The 27,971-nt window shown below is 38.8% G+C and overlaps 1 protein-coding gene across 3 annotated transcripts; it reads right to left on the bottom strand.

Annotated features, from left to right (window-relative positions):
• Positions 1–748: 748 nt before the first annotated feature.
• On the bottom strand, positions 749–27,520 carry LOC144653388 (polycystin-2-like protein 1). Of its 3 annotated transcripts, XM_078513370.1 has the most exons (20): positions 27,471–27,520; positions 27,066–27,235; positions 21,218–21,558; positions 18,393–18,506; positions 17,806–17,859; positions 16,955–17,028; positions 16,205–16,359; positions 15,918–16,016; positions 14,993–15,128; positions 11,122–11,210; positions 10,082–10,481; positions 9,559–9,618; positions 9,069–9,190; positions 8,609–8,828; positions 5,585–5,718; positions 4,308–4,425; positions 3,455–3,654; positions 2,609–2,756; positions 2,312–2,515; positions 749–1,894 (listed from the first exon to the last, which is right to left on the bottom strand). In XM_078513370.1, exons 3-20 carry the CDS (start codon positions 21,540–21,542, stop codon positions 1,841–1,843), a joined length of 2,706 nt encoding a protein of 901 aa, XP_078369496.1. In that variant the 5' UTR covers positions 21,543–21,558; positions 27,066–27,235; positions 27,471–27,520; the 3' UTR covers positions 749–1,840. The 3 variants fall into 3 exon arrangements, with proteins under 3 accessions (XP_078369496.1, XP_078369495.1, XP_078369494.1); XM_078513369.1 differs by lacking the exons at positions 27,066–27,235; positions 27,471–27,520 and adding an exon at positions 22,112–22,236; XM_078513368.1 differs by lacking the exons at positions 27,066–27,235; positions 27,471–27,520 and having other exon boundaries at positions 21,218–21,644.
• Between the last annotated feature and the right edge of the window lie 451 nt (positions 27,521–27,971).

Genomic DNA, 27,971 nt, shown 5'->3' with positions numbered 1-27,971 from the left:
CTCAGCAAATCAGAAGTAAAACCAAAACCAATCGTGACTCGCTCGCGCACGTTTTCCCGCGCTTTCTGCCAGCTACACGTATTTGCTTCGAATTTTGATTGGTTCACTGGATTATCTGTGTCCTTTGTGATTGGCCAGAGTAATTACTTTGGTTTTGGTTTTACGACACTCAATTGAAAACTGCTCTATGCGGGGTATAATGATTAGCACTACGGTGATTAGTTTTTTCCTCTCTCTACCCTTATTGATCCTTCAGTGTGATACACACAAGTCGTTACCTAATTTTGTTGGTATATACATGAAGCTTGAGTTTATAGTTGAAATGCACGCAGTGATTTCTTGGTAGCATAACAATGCTCAAATCCAATACATCCCGAGCGCGTTGTAATCTCCTCTTTCTTTGCATCAGAAAAAGAAATACTCTAGAACGTTTTTTAATTCCAATCGTTCTCTCTTGTGCTGATCTAATGTTCCTCTTCTTGACGTGTATCAAAAAAACTCCAGAAAGCTGGAAACTTAAGATATTCTAGAGAGCAATGCAATTTAACCACGAATTTTACTCCTCCACAAAAAATTCTATCGAGAAAGTGAAAACCCCTAAAATTTGCGTCACGCAAGGTGCGTTAAAGGCATGAAGTGGCAAAATGATGATGAACTACAACTTGTCACGTAAGCTTGTATCACAAGCAAAATGTAGCAGTTTAGGAAGCTTAAATAATAAGCTAAGGGAAATCAAATCACGACAAGCAACATTAAAAGCTCCTTTAATGAGCAATGTAATATGTGTTCAAGTAAACAAGGACGGACAAGCTACTATAAATACAATCATCGATGAGGTGTAACGACAAGCTACTCCTATACTGCCAGCAGTCGGGTGCAGTTAAAAGATAAGTGGCGTCATTAATAATTTTTATTAGATTAATTACGGATCAATGACCGTATGACGGCCCCAAAGCCCAATCTAATAAGTAATATTTTCGTCTAGCATGAAAACCCTTTCCTAAACATACAATGAATGTTTAAACTCTGTATTTTACAAAAATGTTTTCTCTTAAATGAAAATCTCCTCGATCGGTTAATGAACCGAACTTTCCGAGCCCTTACACCCAAAAGCCACAACTTAACCGAAGACCTGCATGCATTAGAAACCGTACCTTTAAAAACTTGATTGGTGAGATAAACCTGATTACCAAATTTAATAAGAGTATTCACAAATCACTTCTGTTTAAAAGAAGTTTGTCTACGGAAGCTTTTAACCACGTGCAAACCGCGTGACAACTATATAAGACCCACGTGACTAACTTTAAGACAGGCGTGACTCTTCTAAATTCCCTATTTACAAATCTACTACAATAAATTACCTTTTAAATGAGTCCACCTCCTCTAAGTAAAACTACAAGCCATAACGCTTACATGCACAGGTTTTGTAAAGTACCCTTTTTATTAAAGCCATAATTTCACACATCTTTCTTATTCGCTCAGAGGGATAGAAAAAGGTTTGGGGATTCCAAATCGCAAACGGAATAAGAAACAGAGCTGAATCAGAGATAAATAAATAAATAATGCAAAATCAACCTTTTTCATAAAATTCCATTTCGGCCAGATCTGGGGTAAGATTCTTCTTTGGAAACCGTGTGAAACTATGACTAATATGATTATGTACTAAACCGTTTAATGAAAGCAATTAACTCGAAAACAGTATCGAACGAACGAAATCTCTCCAATGTGGAAGCAAATTAATAACATATGCTTGAATAGTGGACGAATACACATGTGGGCAAATAAATTAAATCTAATCCTTGGCAAGCTTCCTTCCTTAGCGGGGATGATTCCATGAGAACTAAACATTCGTGTGTTCGTTGAACACGGGGGGAACTCCATCACGATCGCGGTCCTGTAAAGAAAGATCAGAAGTTAATTTCTCCTTACACAGTCAGTACGCTGTCAACGAAACAGTGAGGAGAATTAAGAAAATCATCAACTAGGGATGTCGCCCTGATGTAGCACTTAATTCTCTCAAAGGACACTAAAAGAAATGTATGGTGGTAAGAAAGGAGAATTGCTGTTTTGGACACAAGACAAGAATAGTTAAAGAACTGACGCATTTTTCTTGGTAACATGAAGAAAGGAAAATTCCAGAGAATTTGATGAATTTCAAAGTGGCAATTTCGTGGCTCTTTGTTCGTGACGGATCAACGGAAAATGAAGGAAAACTCGTTCTTAGATCGCCCAAGAATGAATGCAATTTGTCAAAGTGAAGCACTAACTGGTTGGCGTTCCCAGCCCCTTTAATATGGGCTCAAATACTTACTTGCATCCTGGTAGAACCTGCAGAGGCCTGGGAAGCTCGGGACGGGGATCCACGGCTGGATTTTGCCGTGGCAGCCCGGGAACCAGCGGGGCTATCGCCGCGGTTCATGGAAGCCTCGCTATCCCAGCGTTCCAACTCCTCTCGCACCAGTCTCTCCATTTGATCTCGTTTCACGTCCCGCTCGCTGCGCTCACTTCGGTCGCTCTGTTGAAGGAGAAAAGTAAGTATTACCACCGAGAAAATACGTTACGTTACGTTACGTGAGCGAGAACGTTTAATTTCTTCCCATCTACTTACATCAGCGATAGAGTCCAGCAATTTCGCCATAGTCTCTCGTCGTTTCAGCTTAGCCTTCTCCATGGCCTCAAGTTTGACAAGAACAGCATCAATCTTGGAGACGATACTGCCAATGGAGTGTTCCATGCGGTCCACACGGCGGCTGAGACTAAAACACAAACGAAAGAAAAGGTGTTGAATTACCTTCTTTACTTTTATTTAATGCAAAAATTACTTCCATTTGCAGAAAGATCTAGCTCTTTTGTTTGGCTTGTGAATCTGAGCAAACATAATTCTCTTTTTGCGTTGGAGATGTCCGTGTTTTTGGGGTTGTGGAGGCGAGATTAGTGATTTCTTTCTGTTTTATCGTTCGAAATGCGGCTAGGGCTCGAGACTAACTTTTTTTCTAACTAGCCTAATGGCTAGTAACAGGTTTGATTTTACTGGCCAAAACCAATTTTCTTCTAGCCAGAACTTTCAAGCATGGTATTGCATTTTTTTTTTTCATGAAATGAAATGGATTTCATGATCATAACTTCCTCAACATGACTTATTAGTTTTGTTCTCTTAAAGTCGTATTCATTTTACGGTTTCCTTCCACTAAAATGTCTGAAATTTTCACTAACCATTTTGGCTAGTAGCCCAAAACCTACTAGCCAAAACTGCATTTCTACTAGCCTGTGGCTAGTTGGCTACCGTTAGTCTTGAGTTCCCTGAATGCGGCTTTGTCTAGTTCACTCAAGGATGAAATTTGTAGCCCGGTTGCTCAGAGACGCCTTTGAAATCTCGACATTAGCACTGATTACACCTTTGTCTTACTACGGAGGGGAAGAATTGAAATTTAACTTGAGTGGATGGCGAACTTACACATTGAATTCCTCGTATGAGACTCCTCCTCCGCCAGCATTGGGTCGAGCGATCGCTGAGCCCGCGCGCGCACTGAGTCCGCCATTGGATTCCTCGTCATCATCGCTGTCGTCACTGCTGGCATTGCTGGCGCTCTTGGGACGTGCGCTCTTCGTTTCCTTTGCTCGTTCCATTTCCTCGATTTCATCATTCAGTTCAGCCTACATGAAGTAAGCAAAGACGCGAGTTAGAAACCGCAGCCCGCAATTTTCTCGTATTTTCCTTCGATTGTTAAAGGCGGGAAAACAATCGCGAGAGAGCTGAGCGCCAGCGCAAAACGAGAGACGCGAGGGGGTTGGGTGGGGGGGGGGGGGGGGGGGTTCGCCCCCCCCCCCCCCCCCCCGGGATTTAAAATAGTTTGAATCGCTTTTTCTCACGCGTTCTTTTTTGCGTTGAAAAATAGAGGCTGTGAACAGTCCATGGCCGGGGTGCGTGTTAACCCAGATAACGCCAAGCATTCAGATTTCAGGACAACGTTTCAGCACTTGAAGAAAACAGAAGTGGAAAGGGAAAAAGCTTAACCATTTCTTTACATTTATTTGAATTTCCGTCGTTTGATCGCATACGTGGCAACAATTACGTTTTGACTACTGATGAAGGCAGCATTGCCGAAATGTCTAGATTTTTTTTACAAAGTGTTTTATTTTAACACTTTCCATTTACCATTTCTAGATCGAGGTAGTACTGCACAGAAAGACAATTATTTCTGTTTCCGGCTGTATTAAAAACCTTGGGGACATTGTCAAAAGGATGAAACGACGGATCAACAGACATTTTTCTTGATTTAAGACCAAAAAGGAAATAATAATCTAACCTTCTGTCCTTCCAAATCTTCTTGCATCTTCCTCTGTTCTTCCTCGTCCAGGATTCTGTCGCCATCCAAGTCGTACTTGGCAAACACCGCTTCGATTTCTGCATCAGCATGGCCACGCCTAATCAAAATCAACGATCGAAATTAGTCTTACAAGACGTCCTGGGCCCCGATGTCAAAATACAAATTCTCCCTTCTGGTTTCTTCACATTCTATCTAGTACTGCTTGAGAGAATGTATTATTCAATCAAGGAAATTTTCTTATAGTGATCAATTTCTTGCTTCTCATGACTTTCACCCTTGGCAAAGTACTGGCAAGTTGAGGAACGCATTGCCACACCCTTTCACGTTTCGGTTTTTTTTTACTTCAACTCACGCTGCGCCGATCATTCATATTCTGTAAAAAATACGCATTTGATACATATAGCTTCGGTCTTGACGGGGCTAACAATTCCTTAGACCAAAAACAGCTACGAAAGGAATTACCTCACGGCAGGGGATTTACGTCGATAGAGGACACGATTTAAATTTACGAAATTTCACCTCCAGTAGTAAACAGTTGACAATTTTTCACTTGTTTCTGAAGCACAAATTTCGTATTTCGTAACAAACTTAAACGACTATTTCTTCTCTCGTAAACTTCACATAGAGCAACCATGCATTTAAAAAGGTTAAAAGTCGAACGCATATGTCTTAGCTTCAAAACTTCGTTTTTTTTTTTGTTCGCAAAGGATTTCAACAGAACTCATAGATTTCTCGCACCATCACCTAAAAAATTACAGGTCTATTAAAAAAGCCTGAACGTGAAATATAGCTGTAGAAGTGGTGAAACTTTGGTAGGATTTAAAACGCTTAGGGGTTTCAAAAGTCTTTGCATTTTACGTGTACGAGCGGCTTATTGAATGGACTTGAAAAATCTTGCTGCATTTTAGCAACATTAACAATATTTTTTTTTTGAAGGAAAAGGTTAGAGTTTTACGCGGCTAAATGGACAGAGTTTAACATACAACTGATAAACTTTAAAGTTTTCGTGACATGAAAGGTAAAAGTTATGACGGTTAACACGGAAAAGCACCCCCCACATTATTTGCTTATTATTTATTAAGACAGCCCCACTTAGTTGGAGATTTGAAAGCAATATTTAAATATACATGTGCAGTCTATTGCATAATCCGTGTCTTAATCTTGGAAAACAGGATTGGAGAAAGCTTAAATGGCGACATTCTTTGAGTTTTATACAAAATACAATTTTCAAAGCGCGAAATAGTAATAGTACTCACGATTTCAAGTTGGCTCTCCATTCTTCGAAGTCAAGCTTGTTGTCTTGGTTCACGTCGGCCGACTTCAGCGCCTTTTGAATGTCGAGGATCTTCTCGCGTTTGAATGACAGTTTATCCAACATCTTTTGGTATCCCTATAGAGCGAATCAAACGGCAGACATTACCACTAGCTCTCGCACGCGAACGCAAACCTTTAGGTAAACATGGCTGGCGAAAAAAAGCCCACAGAAAATTCTGGCTCGCCAAATGGTTTACGATTTCAGACTTGCATAATTTCAGACGAAAACAGGGCAGTTGAATAGTTCTTAATGGGGAAAGACCTGGTGTGTTGGGGCGGCGCCAAACTTCACATCCAATAACAGAACAGGGACATTTACCGTTTATTTAAAAAAGCCAATGAAAAGATGACTTGTTCTATGGTAACCTGGCAACAATTTCACAGTTGAATGCACTCCAGTGAAACTTGCATAAAAAAATAATCTCTGGCCTACAAAAAAATCATACTTAAAACACCTGGTTTTTTTTCGGTTGTTTTTAATTGCGTCGAATATTCCACCGCTTGCTGTGTACAGCGATTGTAAAATTACTTTTGTTTCAGACTAAATGGCGCAATTTCTATGTTAGAGTGACTTGATAACAACAAAATCCATTTATCACTTCCTGGGGCTTTTCCTCTCGTAACAATTACGAAAGTGAACGAAAAAATAAACTACTTTATTGATATTTCAGTACGGCAATTATTGAAATATCTCACGGCGCCAAAAAACAAAGGCGAAGAAAACACAAAGAGTACGTGTCATAAATTCTTTTTTAAAATGCAGAATTCGACAGAAAATTAGACAGGTTTATTTATTATTAACAAAAAACTGTCTACAGACTCTCGGCAACGGCAAACTTCACAAGTAAGTAAATTATTATTTAACATGAAAACTCCTTTTTGCCAATAATTGCATCTATCTACTTTGGACGTAAATTTGTTTTTCAAAGTTTCCTTGAGCAGTAAACATTATATCACAAATGAAAAAAAAAAACTGAATGAAACCGAAAGATGGCAATTTTCATTAAGCTATTTCGAATCATTCAAGTAGTTTCACAGCAGTTAAAGAAGAAACTAAAGCGAAGGAAACAAGACATAGCGTATATAGACTCTATATAGCTTCGACTTTACATTACTTCTGGCTACTGTTTTCAACAATCAACATTGGCATAAACCAAAAACTACAAGAACGAAACTTAAGGCCGTGTAAACTGGTACCAGAGTAGGTGTGAGTTGAACGAAACTTTTCGCTCGTTTGAAAAGCCAGAAGTTATTAACTTGTTCGTACTCTCACCTCGCTTGGGCGCGCTCTGACGATAGCCGAAGAAATTTGAGGAAAACTTTCGTTCAAACTCCTATCACTCCTGGTCGACTTTCTCGAAAGCGAAGTTAAAAGATTACAAAGTGAAAGAATTCAGAACACAGCTGCTAGCCGGTAATAATCATAGAATTATGTTTTCTTGATAAAAATGATCTCGGTAGTCACGGAACTTTAAGGGCTTGTTTTTGTAACGATAATACTATTATTTCGAATGTAAAATCTCCCATCTTGGTGACATTGTGGTAGATAGAATTTGGCTCGATTTTCTCCTTAACAAGAACACTTTTGACTCATGTAAATTCCGATTATCAATTCTCGTTCCCTATTGCGAACATTTTTTTAACACTAGTGTTGAAATTTTGGTGGCACACTAAAGGGACCGTGTCACGGCAGAGTTAAGTTTATTTTATTAAGTTTTGCTACATACTCGCTATGAAACTTAATGTTTGCAAAGAAATTACTTAATGTTTCTAAGTGACAAAACCATAGTTTCATTGCAACCGAACGTGTTTCCCGGGCGTTATAATTTAAAGATACAAGCAAACGTGATAAACTTTGAAAACTGTTTAGCCTAACAATATTTCAAAAACCCGTATCGCAATCTGTTTCAATCTTCGTCACTTTTGGCCATCCGTACCTTCTTTTCTATTTGCTATGTTATTGAAATGTTCCTTCACTGTTTTAAGAGGTTATTTTTTTATTTCACCGAACTTGATGATCATTTCCTTAAATTTGGCTAAAATCCGTGACAAAGTCCCTTTACAGTGGATTTCAGTTGACTTTGGCCGCCTGCTTTGCGAATTTCGTTGGGAAATTGGAAACTTTGTTACGAAATTGCCAATTACGTTGCGAAGTTTGCGAATCAAATTGCAAACTTCGATACAAAGTTCCGAACTTCGGCTCGAATTTATTACAACCTTCTGTAATTATGTTATCAAAAAGGGCTTTGCTACGCTAAACTGTTGATAACAAATGTTATAAAAATAAAAATATAAAAGGTTCGAAAACTTTTATGTTCAGCGAGCGGTAAACATGTTGTCTCGACAAATTAGCGTTCGATGTCGCATCGCGTCGGCTTCGATTAAAATCAATTTTACATATATAGGAGTAAACCATCCAGTTTTATCCGGCTTACAAACACAGAAGACTTGAAATTGATGATGATGCCTCACAGAAATCGTTAAATGTCTATTTTCATACAAAAAACTTAAAATTTCACCAAATTTCTGCATGCATAAAATTTATTTATCGGCAAATCACTTGCGTGATCGCTGATGCGAAACGTTGTCTTACACTTCAAGCTACTTCAACTTTCCTTGACCAGTTCTAAAATCATTGAGTTCAGATATCGAAATGACTTTCAAGCAACATGTCTGGTTTCTTCTAAACTACCAAACTTGGAATGTTCAGTCAGGCCGAAGTTGGGAACTTTGTACCGAAGTTCGCAATTTGATTCGCAAACTTCGCAACGTAATTGGCAACTTCGTAACAAAGTTTCCAATTTCCCAACGAACTTCGCAAAGCAGGCGGCCAAAGTAAACTGAAATCTACTGTAAGACCAAATCCTTCAGGTGATACATCTCTTAATTCTCAACACCTATCTGCATGACAATGTATTGATATTGTTGGGAGAATTTCGGTGTAGATCACACTCGGGTTCACGTACCTTCTTGAAGTAGTCGCCGATCTCAAACTCGCTCTTCTGTGAAGCGATGTTGGACTTGACTTCAGCGTAAGTGTCGTTAATGATGGCCAAGAACATGTTGAGCAGGACGAAGAATACGAAGAACACGTATGTGATGAAGAAGATTGGGCCAAGAACGCGGTTGGCGGCTTCCAGGGCGTGGAAGTCGAAATCACCCAGGATAATACGGAACAGTGTGAAGCTGAACGGGAAGAAAAAATATCACGCATCATTTTCAAGATCGCAAGAAAACACCAAAATATTGAAACGAAACATGTATGTCGCGCGTGGAATAGGATGTCAAAATGTGCGTGCGTTCACCCGTGGTTGTTCTGCTTACACCTGCACGTGCATCCGCGCGCGTAAGTTAAAATTGCGCGCGTGAACACACGTGTTTGAGAGGATTATATTAAAACCATTCACATGCTAGTCTGACACTTACATGGCGTCCTCGAAGGTGCTGAAGTCCCGCACCTGAGTACCAAACACAAGGTAACCCAGTTGCGCATATGCCAAAAAGATGATGAAGAACATGACGGCGAAGCCACCAACATCTTTGGCGCACTAAAAAAAGAGAGAGAAAAATCCTTACTACGGGGTATAACAATTGGGAATGAATACTATTGACAACCGACAGCAATGTACCCACAGAGCAACCATTCTAGCGTTACCAAAATATGGTCTACCTGTGGTTAACTCGATTAGAAATTATCTTCAATTAGTTTAGCTCTCTTACAAAACCTGAACAGGTCTGAACAATGTGCATTTTAAGTTGACTGAAAAAGTTTGGATATGTTTCAATTCAAAACCAACCTTCCAGATCAAAACGGTTCTTGCACACAGTAGAAAAACAAACGTATGGATGTCCAAAAATTAATCAAAACCTCAATAAACAATTAGATAATTTACTAAATCAGAAAATGTTACTATACATTGTTGAGCGTGGCTGATAGCTGGGTCATGGTCTTGTTGAAGCTGATGTACTTGAAAACCTGTTGAGAAGACGATAACAACTCAATAAAATATTTATTAAAATGTATTTCTACATACAATATTTTATGATAAATCTTCTTTTGATGTGGTCTACGTAAACTTGTACCTAACGCGGGAAAGCGCGGGAAATATGCAGCTGGCAGCAAGCGCGGGAAAACGTATAATGGTAAGCAAGGGAAAAAACGTAGTCGGCAGGAAGCTCGAGAAAACACGTAGCCAGTTGCAAGGGCAGGAAAACACGTAGCCTGCTGCACGCGCCGGAAAACGTGTAGCCAGCTGCAAGCGCGGGAAAACATGAGCCGGCTGCAAGCGCGGGAAATGTCAGACACGTGTGCAAAATTACTTTTGGTTTTGTTTTTGCATTGTTAGAGATAAAAATTCGCGCCCTTGCCAAAGCAAAGTCGTAGCGACGTTCTGAAGACAAAAGAAAACAACCCAAAAGATGGAATTAACGTGTTTTACCTTGATCCAGGCGAAAAACACGGCCACGGCCACCATGTTGTTGAACTGGGTCTGCCAGAAGCCCAGCGAGTCGAAGTTTGCATACTGATTATTGTCCGCCAAAAGACCCTTCAGCAAGTCACCCACTGCCACAGTACGGTAGACATTGAACACGATCGCTACATAGCCCAGGAAGATAACAATGATGTCGAGCACATTCCAGAAGCTCTTGAAGTACTTCAGCTTGTGTTTTCTGATCTCCAGGATCTCTTCGATAGTGTAGTAGATGATAAAGAGGATGAAGATTCCCTCGCAGCCCATCACGAAGTGGTCGAAGGTGGTGACGTAACGAATGAGTTTGACAGTGCGGAAGGTGAAGGATGTGATGCAACCACCAGTGGCCGGGTACTCAAACACGAGCCTGGAGAGAGAAGGCGAGAAAAGAGATTGAGTTCACTTTGAATTAACTTAAATGAACCCCGATCCTTTTTTTCGAGAAAAAAATTACTTTTCAACCTCTACCAAATAACCTGCATAAGGACTATTAAACTAAGTTTAACTGCCAAGAGCGGGCTGTCAGCATTATTTGTGGCAAGAGGGGCATCAGTTAGGCTTTGACTGCACAGTACATTCCTAGACACTACATTCCCATACTGTTCAGTTTTTCGTTTTTTTTTTTGTCCTTTTCCTTGCCCTTCTTATTCCTAGTCAACTTCACAACCATTATTTAAAATATTGCAACGCTTCCGCTTCAAATTATGGCTACAAATGAGACTATACTGTCCCCTTTCCACCGTTAATTCAGTGTGATCGCTGCATGTTGGTCTTGCATGGGGCACACGGCTGGGGTAAGCGGTTAACAAGCCATGGAAGTGGTACTCGGTCTAGGGCCTGGCAAGCTACCAGTGGGGGGCCATGAACATCCCAGAAACCCAACCCTAAAATAGCGATACGAGATGCTAAATGCCATTTAAAAGAGTCTGAAAATAAGCCCTGGTAAATGCGCAACAAAAATCTCTTAACGTTTCGATAGGAAACACATATGCCAAGATCTGACTTACTTAATGATACAAAACAAGTTGATGTTGGCATTGTACACTGTGAAGTCGATGAAGACAACTCTTGTGCCACGGTCTAACCACAGGTTTTGCTGAGAGAAAATTTCAATAACATTAGTTATGCACCTAAATAACCTGCGTTACATTATTGGCCAGTCATGCAACCTGACTTTCTGCCTTGGAGAGGTGTCTGCTTTGGAGAGTAGTGTCTGTTTACAGGGGTCTGCCTAAAGAGGCTTTCTCCCAAGATAAGAGTCTGCCTTATAGAGGTTTTTTAACCTTGGAATGGTGTCTGCCTTACAGACTACTGAGAGGTGTCCAACTTAAGGAGATGTCCACCCTAACGAGGCTTTCTCTAAAAGAAGTGCTCGTCTTTAAAGGTGTCCACCTTAGAGAGGTAACTGCATTTGAGGTTTGAGAGAAGAACATACATATCCTTAGAGAGTTAATTAACCGGGCGGGGAGACTGGGCCGGCCCGGTTCATAAATCGCCCGGAATTTTTTCGTCGTAGTAGTAGTAGTAGTCTTGTCGGTAAATCGTTCCAGACCCGCTCGGCCACTTTCTTGGCCAGGATTCAAATCACGCACCCTTGATGTTTACTCGGCAGAAGCTATTAAATCACTCTCCTATTTTAAATTTTATCTAATACCCTCAATTCTCTTAAGCGTGAAATATATATTTTTGTGTTATTCAAGCGTTTGAGTACTGGTTTGCGAAACCGGTGATTTTTTTGACACGTCCAAGCAATTATTATTTTTTTTTTTTGAAAACTGCTACGTCAGTCACGCAATGATTTTGCAGCAAGCTTCACGCATAACTGCTTTTAAAAAAAGGGCTGGTAGCCAGAGAATTTTTGAGCCGGATTACTTTGAAGATGCTCTTCATTTAATAGAAAAAATTGTGTCCATTTTCATCCGTGTACAGTTGAGCCGGCAAAGTCGCGTATCAGAGACGATTGAATGTTTGCACAGCGAAATAATCTTATTTTTGTTCTTGATGTAAAAGCTTTACTTACACATTTCCCAAGACTTCAGTCAACAAAATGGTAATGTATAGTATTTCTACGAACTATGATGGTATTTGTGAAGGGATCCGCAAAGCCAGCAAGTAAAACAAATGGTCTGCAAAATGAAAATGAAATCTTGGCGCGGGTAATTTAATACATGTAATTAAATTCTACCACGGCATGCAAAATTTCACGTTTTTGAAATTTTCTAAATCTTTTTGCCTTTTAAAATGTTTCTTGACCCCATCTTGAATTAAAATTCATCTAAAACGTTTTCATGTTTCTTTTTTATTTTTTCACGTTTGTATTTAATAGTTGCCTTTTTAGGCTTTTGAAACGAACACGGCATCTATTTATAGATTGAGGCACCATGTTGATGTTTACATATTTGCGTTATTTGTCGTAGTAGTTCACTCGGCCGCTTTCTTGGCCAGGATTTAGATCCCGCACTTTTGATATTTACTCAGCAGGAGCAATTAAAATTTTATCTAATACCCCGATTTCTGTTAAACGTGAAAGATATATTTTTGTGTTTTTATTCAAGCGTTCGACTCAAGCGAGTTCTGGAGTCCGAAACCGGTGATTGTTTCGACAGGTCGCTGAGGTCGAAGCTTTTTTTACATCAGTCACGCAATGTTTTTGCAGCAAGCTCCTGCATTTAAAAACGGCTCCAGACTCTACTTTGAAGATGCTTTTCATTTAGCAAGAATTGTGTCCATTTTGTCTATTTCCATCCGTGTACAGTTGGGCCGACAAAGTCGTGTGTCACAGACGAATTGAATGTTTACACAACAAAAGAACCTTATTTTGTTCTTGATGTAAAAACTTTACTTGCACACTTTTCAAGAACTCATAAAACAAAATGGAAATGCAAAGTAATAATATAATAATTTCTTCAAACTAGAATGGAATGTAAATCGGTAAAGCCATCGTGTGAAATAATAGACGGCAAAAATGAAAACTTGCCCTTCGGCGCGTATAATTAATTAAATTTAATCACGGCATCAGTATTTTCACGGCTTGGATTCAAAATTTTTAATGCAATTCAAATGTTTCTTCGCCTCATCTTGAATCTTTTTTTCACATTTAGTTGAGATTTTTAACAGCATCTGTTATCTAATACATGTGTTCTAATGCATGCCCTTTTTTAGTCTTTTTATTTTCTTTTGTAATTTTGTTTAGAAATTTTTCTGTTATTCTTGATATTTGACTCGTTTTATTCGTTTTTTTATTATTTATGTTACTCGTTTTATTCGAGCAGGAGCCAATACTGTAATTTTCTGGTTACTCCGCTCTTTTTAGCGAGGAATATAAAATATATATTTTTTGTTTTTCATTCAAGGGTTTTGAGTTTCAGTCGGAACCGAACGGCGATGGAGAAATGACCTGCAATGAATCACGCAATGAAGAACTTGCGTTTGCGTGACTGCTTCCCAAAATTGACGTAAAGAGCTTGCATGTTTGAAAGCTGAAAAGCTTTCTTATCTTGTTCTTATTCCCATTTTTTTGGTGTGGTACATTTTTAAAAATGTTTACATGTAAAAACACGTCTTAGTTTGTAACGAAATTGTTTGTTTGTTTCGGTCGGAGATCATTTGTACTGCCATTTAACTGGTTTGAGTTCATTTATTCAAGATTGCACACAAAACGTTTTCAATACCTACGTTATTCAGTATTCGGAAGAAAAATAAAAATTTGAAAGCCTAAGCAGGAATTTGTCCAAGCATGGACAAGCAATCCACAGACTTGCGTGTTACTCAATACAGTCAACTCTCGCCTTGCGGACACCTCGCTATTACGGACGCTCGATATTACGGACAAAATTCAGATCCCCGGCGAAAGTTATAGAGGTTTGACTGGAAATGACTCCCGCTATAACGGACTCTCGCTATTACGGAATTACGGACACTTTCGTGGTACCAAAAGAACAATTTTATTGTTTTGACTCTCGATAAAGCGGACACCATGAACTTCTCACATAACATTATTGCAGAAAATTGCAGTGTGTTAAATTACTATTTGTCGAAACACACTTCAGAAGTCTTCTGCAATAATTATTTTTGCATCAATTGCGTCAGTAGCTGTACACCAGACTTTGCTTTTTCACTTCAGCTTGCGCCTTTTTCTTTCAGACGACTCCTTTTGAGAGATCAAACCCTCAAACCCTCGACCATTGTCATTCTCCATACCTAACGACTACTGAGTCTTTTCACGACTGTTGATAAGCTCGTCATAGCCCATACTATTTAACCTATGTTAACGCCATTTTTTTTTCTCACACCCCGCTATTACGGACTCTCGCTATTACGGACACTAAACGAAGTCCCGAGCGTGTCCGATATAACGAGAGTTGACTGTATAAATTAAATGGTATTTTAAAAGTTTTTGCTGTACTTGTCTAATAAAGTAGTTAAACATCAACCGCCCGGTTTTAAGCATTAAGCTTTAGGCGTCTTGTTGCTTTTAAAAAGGTGTCGATTGTATTGATTTTTTGACTGCTGTGGAGAGAAGTCTGTTTTAGAGGTGTGTCTCAGAGAGGTGACAGTTTGCCCTGCTGGGGTGTTTGCCTAAGAGAGGTTTTTACCTTGTTTACAAGAGAGGTATACATCTAAGAGAAGATGTCTGCTTGAGAGAGTGTCTGCTTTAAACTTTAAAAGAGATATCTGCCCGAGTTATTTGCCTTTGTCGGTGTGCCTGCTAAAAGGAAGTTGACCTTATCGGGAAGTCTCTAACTGTAACACAGAGTAACATTACAGTTATAGTTTTGGAAGGAAGGCAGGATTTAAATGCATCTATGTGCCAAATTCTTATTGCCACTGTTCCTTGGTGATGCATATCTTTCTCTGCCTCAGTATTGCAGTACTGACCTTCAGCTCATCAATCAATGCTACTGTTTTCTCCCTGGTGGGTTCCAGAAGCATTGTGAAGCCGCCACCACCATATGATGTAATTCTTCCCCAGTGTGACTGGCCGTCAAGCTCCTTTTCCGTCTTGTAAGTCCATCTGCGTCAGAAAACAACACGATTGATTTTAGTTTGTCAAAGAAATTCCTGCTCAAAAGTCAAGTGGAACACATTCATGACAGGTAACTTTGTAGCATGAAGTGACTAGGAGTATTGCCAGGTATGCCACAACCTAATGTGTGTTTGGTTCTCGCATACCACTAATGTAACTGTGACAGTCCTCGCGGGTGATACTGTTCCAACACATAGAAATTAGAGAGTACAGCACCCCAAGGGGGTGGGGGGTACTAGCTCACACAAGCTTTATAGGTATATGCGGTGCAAGCCATTTTGGTCTGAAATGAGGTATGGTTTGTGTGCTCTGGTCAGCAATTAGGCATATATTTTTGGAGAAACTACTTTTATAATGTTAGTATTCATCCCTTGAGAAGTGCAATTCAAAAACTTCGGTTAGGGTGTGGTCTGAAATAGGGTAAGGGATTCAGGAAGCATGCCATACACCCCCACCCACCTTTTAGGACAGTAACCCCTCAGCACTGGTTGTTCAATGCATGGACAATGCCAGGGATAAATCATTACCTGTTGGACAGTGCATTTGTTTTTGTTTTAACATTATCTTCTGGTCAGCAATTTAAAAGTGATAGCGTTATCCACCCTTGAACAAGTTTTGCCAGATCTTGAGTAGTGACATGCTAGCATTGCTAAGGCCTGCTCAGCTTGGTATTTCTGGTAGCAATGCAACTAAGGCTTGCCTAAAAAAATTAGCTAGCAGTACTACCTTGGTAGAAAATTGCATGTAAAAATGGTTTAGAGGTTAATTAATACTTACGCAGATCCATTTTTCAAGCCAAATGGGTCTTGATCTTCAGCACCTGGAGAGTAAGGTGCATAGCACTCATGGATAACACTCGCAAAATCGTCATGAACACTGAAATGTAAAAATGTAACACAATCAGCTTCACCCAAATGCACATTATGCATTAGTCTCATGTTGGCATCTAAGATTACAGCTCCAGCAGGGAGCGGTCCTGAGTTGCAACCCCCCCCCCCTCCCATGAACAATGTCTGACTCACTGCAAAAGCAATGGAGACAAAATACTATCAACATTCACTTACACACAGGAGTCGTTCTTGACTCGCAGTTGCCTGAAGCGTGGTCGTCCAAGGATTTTGTTTTCAAAATAGATGTAGCCAAGGTCTTCGTCAGATACATTCTTGTCATTGTAGTATTGTTCCCAATACAAACCATCAGACAGTGGACCAGTTGTGTACTATAACAATCAACCAAGCAAAGAAAAGTTTATTATTTACTAGCATGATTAAATTAGGAAATTACAGTTCTGGCCCCAGTTGTTCAAAGGGTGGATAGCGCTATCCATTGGATGGTGAAGTAGGTTTCATATGAGAGTTATCAACCAGATAGTGATTTATCTGGTGGATAGTGTAACCCTCCCTTTAAACAAGTGGGCCATGTAAAAGAAATATTTAACTGTTACTTAACAACTAAGCACAACTTAAGCTTCCACTTAATTTTTCACACAAAACACTATCAACCCCAGACAGTTTACATTTTTTATAGAGCTTTGTCATCTTAATGTGGAATATTTTGGGTCAAATAACAGAATCACTTAAGTACAGACATCCCTTTATGAAGTGCAGGGACATCCCTTTTTGTGGCCTAAAATTTGTTAAGCCATTATTGGATTATGATGTCTGGATGCATTTCAGTGTCTGTTACAATTTTTTAAAATCTCCCTCATATTCTGCCAGAAACCTTCAAAATAATTGTGTTCCCTTTGTAAAAATCTCCACATTTCCAGTTTCTAAAGGTTTACAGGTCTGTAAATTTTGTACTATTCCTCTCACCATCCAGAATTCCTTCATTGTGGTTATATCCTTGAAAGTGTTCCTGTTTTCCATTGTTGTCTCCACAAACAAATCTGTACAAAGCAGTAAAACACTTGAGCTAGTTGAAAGCTACATTTATGATAGAGTCTGCATTATTTTGAGCCTACGGTGACCCTACTCGGCAGAATGGTGGAATGGCACTGGTTTGTTTGTGGTTAACTTCACCACAGTTTGCTTGCGGTTAGCTTTTATTTGTTGGTTAGGCCAATACTATATGTTGCCCTACCCAACAAATGAAAGCTAACTGCTAGCAAACCAGGGTGAAGCTAACTGCAAGCAAACTAGTGCCATTCTATCATTCCGCCATTCTGCCATTCCTCCAAATAGGGTCACAAGAGCCTACTAATCCATCAGTCCAGTGCTTAGCTTAGTATTTCTACTTCCCCCTGGGTAGAATGCTAGTCCATCACAGGGTTACCAGCAATTAGTTCACTGGTACCCATTTATACTCCTGGGCAGAGAGTGACACCATGAGAGAGGCCCTGCCACAAGCGACATGGGCCAAAAAGTGCCGAGAGCACATAAAATGAGACAAACAATAACCTTTCTTGGCAAATTCCAAAAACTGACAAAAAGTTCTAGAATGATAGATGAAACAGAGACACCGGACGTTTTGAAATCAGACAAGTGACTCGGGAACTCTCCCCCCCCCTCCCCCCAGCAGGGTCTCATGAGAGTACAGTGCCTTGGCCAAGAACACAACATTATGATCTTGCCAGGGATCAAACCCAGATCACTTGATCTCAAGTCCAGCTCACTAACCATTAGGCAGCTGCATCTACTACCTGTAGCATGCACACACTACTCACCTCTCATTACTTTGGTGTGATAGTACATGGTGGAGTTTGTCATTCCAAATGTCACTGAAAGAAATGAAAACATTTTGCTGTCTTCAGCCATTCTGCGATAACTCATGCATTTAGTTTGTAGGTCAGTCAGTAGTAAGAATCATCGTCAGTCAGTTGTCATTGTCATCATCATCATGCAAGTATTGGTGTCACAAGCATTACTGGTTTGGCTTGGTGTATTCTAAATGTGTATTATGCTAGAGGATCTGGCTTAATTTTACAAGAACCTGACAGAGTTACAAGTGGGTGTTTTAAAAAAGAGGGGACTTGATAAACCCGTAATTCAAGCAACTGGGGGAATGTTCAAGCGTGTTCTTAGAAGCATAACTCAGTCACACAGTTTGCATCCATCAACAGAAAATTTAATGCAATTTTTTGTCTTTCCTGACCTTGAAAAAGTCACATTCATCAAATTTACCAACCACACTATGTCAGGTGAATACCAATTCACTTTTTTCTGACCATCACAAGCCTGACTGACATAGTCTTTCAATTGAGACCCATCGCTACTCTATACGTAAGACTTGGGGATATACAGTTTTACTTACATATGCAGAGGATAGTGATGAAGACCAGATAGATTAACAACTCCCGCAAGGTGGTTTTCACATGGGCTTCGGGATCAGAGTCAGTATCCTCTGTCTGTCGTGTCCTCCAAAATCCTACCAGGCAATAAGAAAAGAACTCCTCAATGTACGGTTCTAGAAAATATCCATACCCACTCCATGGAAAATTTTTAAAATTAGGAGGAGTTGGGGGAAAGAAGGCACAAAAAAAATCATTTAAACTCTAAAGCTCCAAGGTACTTTTTTTAAGTGGTGGGGGAGGAAGATGGTAGTAGCCTGGAAGAAAAGGAGCGGGAAGCGGGAAAAGAGAGCCGGAGAAAGAAGCGGGATTCCTAAGGTGGTGGGAATTGGGAGAAAACAAGTAAAATTAGGCAACATTTCATTCTATTGTGCAATAGATATGTGACAAATAGGGGGGAACCAATACGGAAAGGGGTGGGAAGGGGAGGTGAAAGGTATGGGAGGCAGGAGGTTCAGATGGCCTTGTCCTCCTCTACTTTTATTATACAGCAGAATATTGATTTTTCAAACCTCCAAGAGAAATTAAAATTGGTTTGAGAAATTGGGAGCTCAAGAAATTGGGGTAGTCTCACTCTTTCAAGTAAATCAAAGGTAAATGACCTTTCGTATGAGTTTTTGGGAGGTTTATGAAATTGAGGGTTCAAAAACTTTGGATTGCACTATACAACAAATGTTCTCCTTGAATTCTGGCTTAAATATTCAAGGAATGCAAGCGATAAAATCATTTTGTTGCAAGTTTATCAAAAAAATATTCAATTTTTGTTCTGTCATCCAGCCCCAAATAAAGTTTAATACTATTTGCTTTTTTCCCATTGTTTTTATTTCTTTGTATTTATGTCTGAATATAATTGTTTCTGCAATTTTTCATTTTGTGGCTAAAAATACATTAAAATAATCTCAAGTACTGTGCATGAAGGCATGATTTTTTTTTGGTCAAGATGTTTGCTTTGACCAACCTGAGCACAAAATTTATGGCCCTAAAGGATGCAAGATAAAAGTGGGGCTTTATTTCACAATTTTATGACAATCAAAAATTTCTTTTAAAAAAGTGTACAAATTTAACACAACAGAAACATTAGATTGTGTTAAGTTGTATCTAACAGTTAGAGAATAATTAGACAACTACAGAAGCTGTTTAACTTTTTTAAAAAAATTCTAGTAAAATAAAGACAGCTGCTCTTGAGATGCAATATGCAAAATAGGAGAACGCAGTAAAATAAATAAACATTTTTAATCAACATGATAAAAGCAATTATTCTTTTTGAAAGGGTCCAAGTAAAGTTTAGATGTGTTATATTTTTCCCAACCCCCTTCTAATTTTTTTAAATAAAAAAAACTGTCACTTTGGTCTAAAAAACAGCGGGCATATATAGAAATTTGACCGACCACATAAATTCTAAAAAAATAATCGTGTAAAAATCGATTCAGAAATGAACTCGAAACAAAGAAAGCAGAAAATTGTCTCTCGGTTTTTAATACTCCTTCAAATGGTTTCTCCTTCGAGTAATGAGGTTACAGAACGAAGGGCGACCGCTTTGAAGCTTTAATAGACTATAGAGATTGAAACAGACCTACTGACGTGAATTCATTGTGTAAGGCAGTTTGTGTTCCCAACAGATGTTTATTTTGGAACTTCTCTTAATTTCAAACCGGGCATATTAAAAAAGACCCGCATTCTGTCCACCTCTAGCAAAATTACAAACTTCGATTGATTTACGCTTAATCAAACTGCAATCAGCTTCTATTAGGAGTGAAAAATGAGTGCCAATTCCAGAGTTCGTTCATCTTGATCACTGGAAATCGAACGCCCCTCAATATCTTGCAACGCAAAACCAATACAATGGTGACACTCGAGAGAATTATATCCTAAACACATTTGACCTATACAATACATTCTCTTTTTCAGTTGGATAAAACGGGTTTTAAACAGAAGCCCGAAAATTTAACCAATCGAGTACAATTTTACTTCAAATTTGAGTGCTCTAAATAATTTAACGCGGAGATAGTTGCCGCTGAATAAGGAAATTTTATCAGCAAGATATCTGACACAACAAGTTCTCAATGGCGATCGCAAGCTGCGAATAGTTTCGTTTCGTATATTACGATTCACCCAAAACTTGATTAGGTATCGTTATTCGTAAAGATTATCTCAGAAAGCTCTATCGATGAAATTACGCGAAGATTTATTGTAGAAGGAGAGAGTCGCTCGCCAATTCTTCGCAGCGAAATTATAATTCATGTTGGCATAAATATTATTGGCAGACAAAACACCTGCCCCAGTGTTCATTAAATTTTTACGTTCTGGCAAACCGAATGTGCGGCGAAATAAGTTAGATCCTTTTAGGTCTTACTCTGAAATAAGAGAGAGACATCAAGAAAAACAAACCGAACTGTAATAAACAGCCCTATTAGTGAAACCGACATTACTGAAATCTACCCCCTTCGATAATTACCGCGCAGCGAAATATTCACTCGAATTTTCTGCAATTTGTCTAATTACAGCTACTTCTTTTTCCATGTTCGCCTTCCTTTGGGATTTAAGCGGTACAATAATGAAGCCAGTCTAGCGTACAGCATATAGACAATGGTTCGCAATCGGCTAAAAAATAGAAGTACTGAACCATAGAGAATTACCATCCAAATTACGTGACATTAAATTTACTTCGGCGCTTTACGAGGCAGATCGCGAAGAAAGTCGTGCGCATTTTGTAACCTTGTTATTTTGGAGAAATGCATGATACATGGGTGAATTTTATGTACTATTTGCCTCCAAAAATAACTCTTACCTCGAATGATCCTTTTAAATCGAACCCAGCAACCAACAGGTACATTTTTCGTGCCCGGAGCTCGTACATCCGCAGGAACACGGCCTGAATGGTTGACTGGTTCTTGTTCCATAGCTGAAGGAAGGTCCACGGCGGCGGACGCTGGCGCTCGCGGAGAAAAATCGATTTCATCGTGTCCTCCGCCTAACAGATCGTCCGACCAAGCATTCCTTGAATGTGAAGATGGCGGACGGCTACCCTTTTCATGCATTTCAAGTTCATCGCCAAGACTGGCTTGAGATCCCAAGGCGCCTCGATTACGGCGTTTAGCCGAGCCTCCACTCATGTTTGAGTTCTGTTACCTTTTTTAATGTAAAAAAGAGAAAAATTCCAGTCAATTGAACGCTGGTTTTCAGCGCGACTTCACAACACAACGCTGTTACTCGCGACTTGCCCTAAATGCAGATCGATCTGTGAGAGTTTTCAAATGTTCGTAGATGAGAGCGATAAATATTTTATGTTCTACGCAAGTGAAGGCAGGAATGTCAATCAACACCGCGCTAATTAAAGTTTCTATAGCTACGGATTATGTGAAAATTTCGGAAACACGAAAGGAATATTTACCAAAATTGCGCGGTTTGTAAAAACTTCAAATAAAAACGTCTCTATGCTGGCAAATTGGAAAGTTCAATTTTCAAATTTAGAAAAACAATTTTGTAATTTCTTCGATTACTGCCACGATTAATAAATTTTTAACATTTTTCAGCCGATAGGTCGAGAAGGAAAACACTTAAGTAAGCCATGAAAAAGTGCTGAAGATGGAACAAATTGCGAAAAATTAATATCTGTTGAAATAATCAATAACGAAGCCCTTTAAATGCTCGGGTGTAAAATATAATAAGCACAAAACCTTACCCAAATGCTAAACGAATCCAAAAAAGGAATAAAATGAAGTCGCAATGTTTTTCGCAAGCGAATTCACCTGTGTGAAATTCAAAGACGAAAATCTCCCTGTGGATTATGGCCAATGATGAATGTTTTATGAAGGCAGCAATATGGAGATAGCTGATTGGTTGTTTTTCCTGTCAACTTAGACTCGAGAAATCGCGAAATAATACAACTTCTTATGAGAGCAAAATTATTTTTGCAAACATTAGGAAAATACGCTCGAAATACGATGCTGTATCATTGACTGGAATGTTCTAATACACGTTGCAAAAATTCTAGTTCTCCTCTACAATTTTAATATGCTTTAATTTACAATAAACTGCGTTTTATTGTGTGAAAGGAATATTCTATAAGCTACCGTTATTATTCCGGTGTTTCTGTCGAATGACCTGTCATTTACACAATGCTACAACTTCCCCTTTAGTTTTCAATCATTTTAGGAATAAATTATAATTAAAAAAGCGACAAACAAACAAACTGGAGACAGAAAAGGGAATTGGTATTAACACAGTAAAATATCTCCTTTTTTATCTCTCCCTGCTTTATATAGCTCATTTTCCTATTTACACCAATACGATCGAAGGATTACGAAAACAAGTTTGAAACCATTATGGAGTATGTATCCCGCAAACCTAACCGCAAACACCAATCTTCCATTACTAAGCTGACTCATCAAGGTAGCTATGCAAACTTGTTTCACGCTGACGAATGCTCATTGGATAATAACCGACATCTCATTCCACTATTCTATTTATTTGACAAAATATTGACAAATTGGGGAAGTTGTTGTCGAATGGAAAATGAATTGCTTTCGTCACTAAACGGGTGAAATTAACACTACCTTCTTTGAAACCACCTCCGCATAAATATATCAGCAAATTAAAAAAGAAAAGAAAAAATTTTTTTCTGTTATTTTCGCTACTGTGGGTTTCTTTTGTCGCCTTTTTCTGGGTAATATTTAATATTTTGTTCTTTCTAGTTTTGAGTGTTCTGTTTCAAAAATTAGCCTGGGATTTTGCCGGGTGTTACACTTGCTCGCTAAACACCTCCTATTTGACATAATGTTTTCTTTTCATAACAATGTTCCAGCCCCAGCATTTAAGAACAACCAAAATAAAGACACATTGGACAGGTAAAAGGGAGGATGCAACTCAAATACGAGTCCTCCAGGCCACGGCGCCAAGAAGCTGAAGATGATTAGCGAGTACTCGCAAGAGAATGTCCATTTTGAGCTAAAAGAATTGACAATTTCTCCACTACACCTAATGTAAAAACTGTGGTGTCATTAATTACTGAAAATGGAACGTTCCAGTGCTGGCGAAATGAATAAAATAGTTGCAATGAAAACCAATCATTTTGTTGGGGTGTTTCTAAGGTATGAAGACCTCCCGCTTCGCATTGAGTAAAGGCCTTGGTTTCAATTCAAAATTCTGACAACTCGAAGGAAAAACATTTCAATTCCTTGGCCTAATTGCATGCTGTTACTCCTTAAACACGCTAACAGGAAAAAGGAAATGTTTAAAAAATACTTAACTTAAGCATCACAAAAATTCCGCAGTTTCAAGTGTAACATATATTTCGAAGTAAAATGTTTAGTTTGATGGAGAAGAAGTATTGCCTTTGAAGTGCCTTAAAATGACAATTTTTAAGTACAGGATGCAAAATTGACGGTCAATTTCAACCTCTTCGAGAGAAAAAACAGCTGGAACTCAAGAGGGAGTATTCCACAATAACGTTGCTTCTAAGAAACACTAAAAATAGTATAGTTTGCGGAATGACTCGCAGACTTTGAAAACAAAAACAAACAACAAAAACAGCTAACATAATCAGTAGTTAAGAAAATTTTAAGGAAAATTAACAACACTGTTTGTGAAAGTTACCGGGGATGGGTTTTCTTGTGAATTTCAAGCGATAAAATTGTATCCAAATTTTTCAGCAACGCAATAAGTAACCTAAATTTTAGACTGTCTAACTTCCCGCAAAGTGCATGCCATCTTAAAATTTATAACATTTTTTCGGGAACTTTCTTTTGCGTAATAGACATCGCGGACAGTGTGTAAGCACGTCGTAATTTTAATCGCCCATCATTTCTTTTGACAGACCACCTGCTAGCGAGAGCTAAAAGATTATTTTCGGTGCTGTTTCGTTGAATGTTTAATGAAATGCGTTGCTATTGAAGGGAAGTTTTCAACTGAAACTGTCATAGTTGACAGAAACAGAAGGTCAACAAGTTTGGTGGGTTTTATCTCGGCAGACGGCGGTTTGCATTTGGAACTTATCACGTACGAAGCAATAAATTCTGGTTGGGTGGCAAAAATGTGAAAAACACATGCAAAAAGATAAGCCACTATTGCAGAAGTGAATTACTCAGACTTGTCAATAATCTCAAGAACGAACTGACATAAATGGAGGGTGTGTTCCCCAACTCTCAAGGAATAAAAAATGCGACAGTTTTCAAATTTTAAAAGCTACACTCTTGATTCCGCCTGAAAAGTAGTCTCGAATCTTGAAGGGATAAAGATGGATTAGACACAATTTACTTTAAGTTCGGCTGAAAGCTCATTAAATAGCTTAATGAAAAAACATTTGCCATTCAAATGTTTCCACAGACGTCAGCGAAAAGTTAAAACGTGCTACGATTATCTCTCGTTTTGGGCGAATTTTGTAGGTGGATATTTTAAGTGACATGTAGCGAAACCTCAAGATAGCTAAATTTATTTTAAATTCCCGTGTTATCAGAATCAAAAAAATAAATTATTTCAAATTGCGTTAATAGAACGGGTATTTAAAGTCAGTGTAGTACACGCATTTCTCACTGCACGTCCAACAACGCCAGCGCTTTACTTGTTTTATTAATTTTATGCTAAGCAAGATGATTGTTTCAAAACAGGAAAACATTCCGACATTTATATTGTACATCATCGATATCTAGGCTTAATACATTTTGTTGGATCCAATTAGTAGCCTCACTCTCCTGGGGGAGAGGGGTGGGGGTGGGGGGTACGCAAGAACCGGTCGTAACTACAGAATGTCGGTCCCACATTCCCCCTTTCGCAATAATCGGTAGGAATAGGTTTCAAATTAGCCAGAAAACAGTTCTCACAAAGTTCAAATATAATGTAATGAAGCCAAAAATTTCAAAGCAAACGACCATATGCATTATGAGAAGTCTTAATCGCAATACAGAGAATTCTGAGTTAGGAAGCAGACTGAATTTCATAGCGCCCTGTACAGGTGCTTAATAATACGTTGAGTATGGTTGACCGTTTAATACTGATTTTTATCCAGTTTCATCATCATAAGTTTTGGAAAATTTAGCTTAGGGTTTACTGGCAAAATTTATACACAGGTTTCCAACATTTGCTTGGTTACCGTATTTACTCGAATAACCGCCGCCCTCAAATAAGCGCCGCATTTGGGACAAAAAAGTTAATAAGCGCCGCGCCCGAATAAGCGCCGCAGTCCCGATGCGGCGCTTATCTGGAGAATTTCGTTTAACTTAAAACGGCACTACAACGCAACTCTTAAACAAGCTTGAACATTTCTTTGCATCAAAATCGATGTTTTGCAGTTATGAGTGATTGTTTTATCGCCCTCTGATTAGTTTTTCTATTCAACACTCTTACAATACGTAGTTTTGTAAATGTTGTGAAGGCCGCAAACTTTGCCAGGACAGCTAGCGCCACTTCTGTCTCAGCAAGAGACAAACACTGACAATCAAAAGACGCTCTTTTCAATAACTGTAAAAGATAAGATTCTTTGTGGCGTCCAAATTTTAAATAAGCGCCGCCCTCGAATAAGCGCCACACTTGAGGTGCCAAAAATTTAATAAGCGCCGCGGCGCTTATTCGAGTAAATACGGTAAGTGTTTGACTGAAAAACATCTTCCATCCAGTAAGCAATGTTGGCCCAACATTGTCCAAAATGGAAGAGTAAACAGTCCGGCATCATCGGATTAACATTGTTTGGACCAGTACCGTCCATTATATATTATCTTGGATAGTCTAACGATTGGAATACAACTCACACCTACAATAAAAGAAATTCTCATGCTACTCTTTTGTTGAACAAATACTGGACAATTTCAATCATCAAGTACAGCAAAAACCTGCATACAAGAACCTAGTTTTTTCCAAGTTAGCTAGGTTCTTATATAATTGGTGCCTAAACTGGGAAATTTATTTCGGTTATGTAGGTTCTTTTAAAAATTATCTTGATTTCGAGTACGTTTTAACCCTTTTCTTCACAAAAAATAACCTGCCTAATTTATTTTGTACAATCAATACCATTTTCCATGACTTTCCATGACCCAAACTTAAATTCCATGACTTTCCAGGCCTGGAAAATGAAATTCTAAATTCCATGACTTTCCAGGTTTTCCATGAACTGTACGAGCCCTGTAAAACTGGCAGTTTTAAATGTTTGAAGCAATGCTTACAAAAAAGATTAGAACAATAAACAACGCTTTAAAATCATAATGTCTGAAGAACTGCATTTTAAAATCCAGATTTCTATCTCCCATCTGTCATTCAAATATCTTAGTATAACTATATAATTTTCTAATAATCTATTTTCTAGTGTTAGTCAAGTCGTATGCACAGCACATCAGCTTCTACACAATAACACAACATGTGTTGGTAAAGATATTCCAACAAAAATAACTTCTGATAATTTTGTTTTAGATATATTTATCTAGCCATTCGATTAGTGTCCTGAAGGTCAGATAACTAAATTTTGAAGTTCGGGAGCTATTCAATGAGAAAATCAAAGAAAACAAAGAGAAGAGAAGTCTTTGAAATTATTCATCTAAGCCTTAGTACTACTTAACCAACTTGCTAAAAAAACAAAATTATGAAGCTTACGAGTTTTAAAGTAATGCATGTCGAATATAACTTTTGCAAGAAATCGTAATCAATCTTACTTGCATGTCCTGGGAAGTAAATGAAATTCTTTTTAATCCTCTTTGCACACTACCATCACTTTTCTCTTGTACAAGGAGATGTTTATCCTTGAAGAATATAACTTCAGAATTAATCAACAAAGTCTTTCAAAGTTCTCGTGAAGCACCAAGTACATCGCAGTTTCTTAAACCTTGGGAAAGAAACAGAAAACATTTTTAAGCACCTACACTGAATAGAACAATCTTGAATCTTCGCATTCACCCCATTGAAGCTGCAACGATCATTCAGGCAAGTTGTTGTTAAAAGTTTCTTTGAGAAACTTCAAAAATAAAGAAGAAATACATTTTCTAACAACAAAGGATAATTACGGTGACTTTTTCGAGGATTTTGGATGGACAAAAGAACAGAAAGTTCAAATTTCCCACCTCTGTGATGGTCGCCATTTCTTTTCCAGCAGAGCGAAGAGAGAGACTGGACTCGTGAGCCCGCGACCCAGCCCGGACACAGCCCGCGGTTTTCAGTGGGGCCCAGGTCTCAACAACGGCCAGTTTAAAAGGGACTCAAAGGGGACTTCAAAGAGTGTGGATGACGCACGCTGTTTGTATAAAGCGCAGTTTAATGGCTGGTGGGATTCTCGCCTTGTGTTAGAAAACGGCAAAAAATAACATCTGGCCCCAGTTGGTCAAAGAAGGGTCTGAAGGAGGTAATTGAGAAATGGGATTTTGGCAAATTTACACTGGGAAAATAGGAGTTTGGTCACTGGGACTGGGAATCACAAACAAAAAACAATAGAACTAGGACTGGGATTTGGAAAATTTGGGAAAACTATAGGCTGGAAAATGTGATTTGGGCAAAATTTGGACTGCAAAAATGGGATTTATACCCCCTTGTCAAAGGATGGATAATGCTATCCACTGGATAAATCA

Source organism: Oculina patagonica, chromosome 5, assembly GCF_052425735.1.
Source record: "Oculina patagonica isolate OP01 chromosome 5, crgOcupat, whole genome shotgun sequence".
NCBI classification, from domain to species: Eukaryota; Metazoa; Cnidaria; class Anthozoa; order Scleractinia; family Oculinidae; genus Oculina; species Oculina patagonica.
The sequence above is the reverse complement of the archived record's forward strand: the minus strand, read 5'-3'. Positions and strand labels throughout refer to the sequence as shown.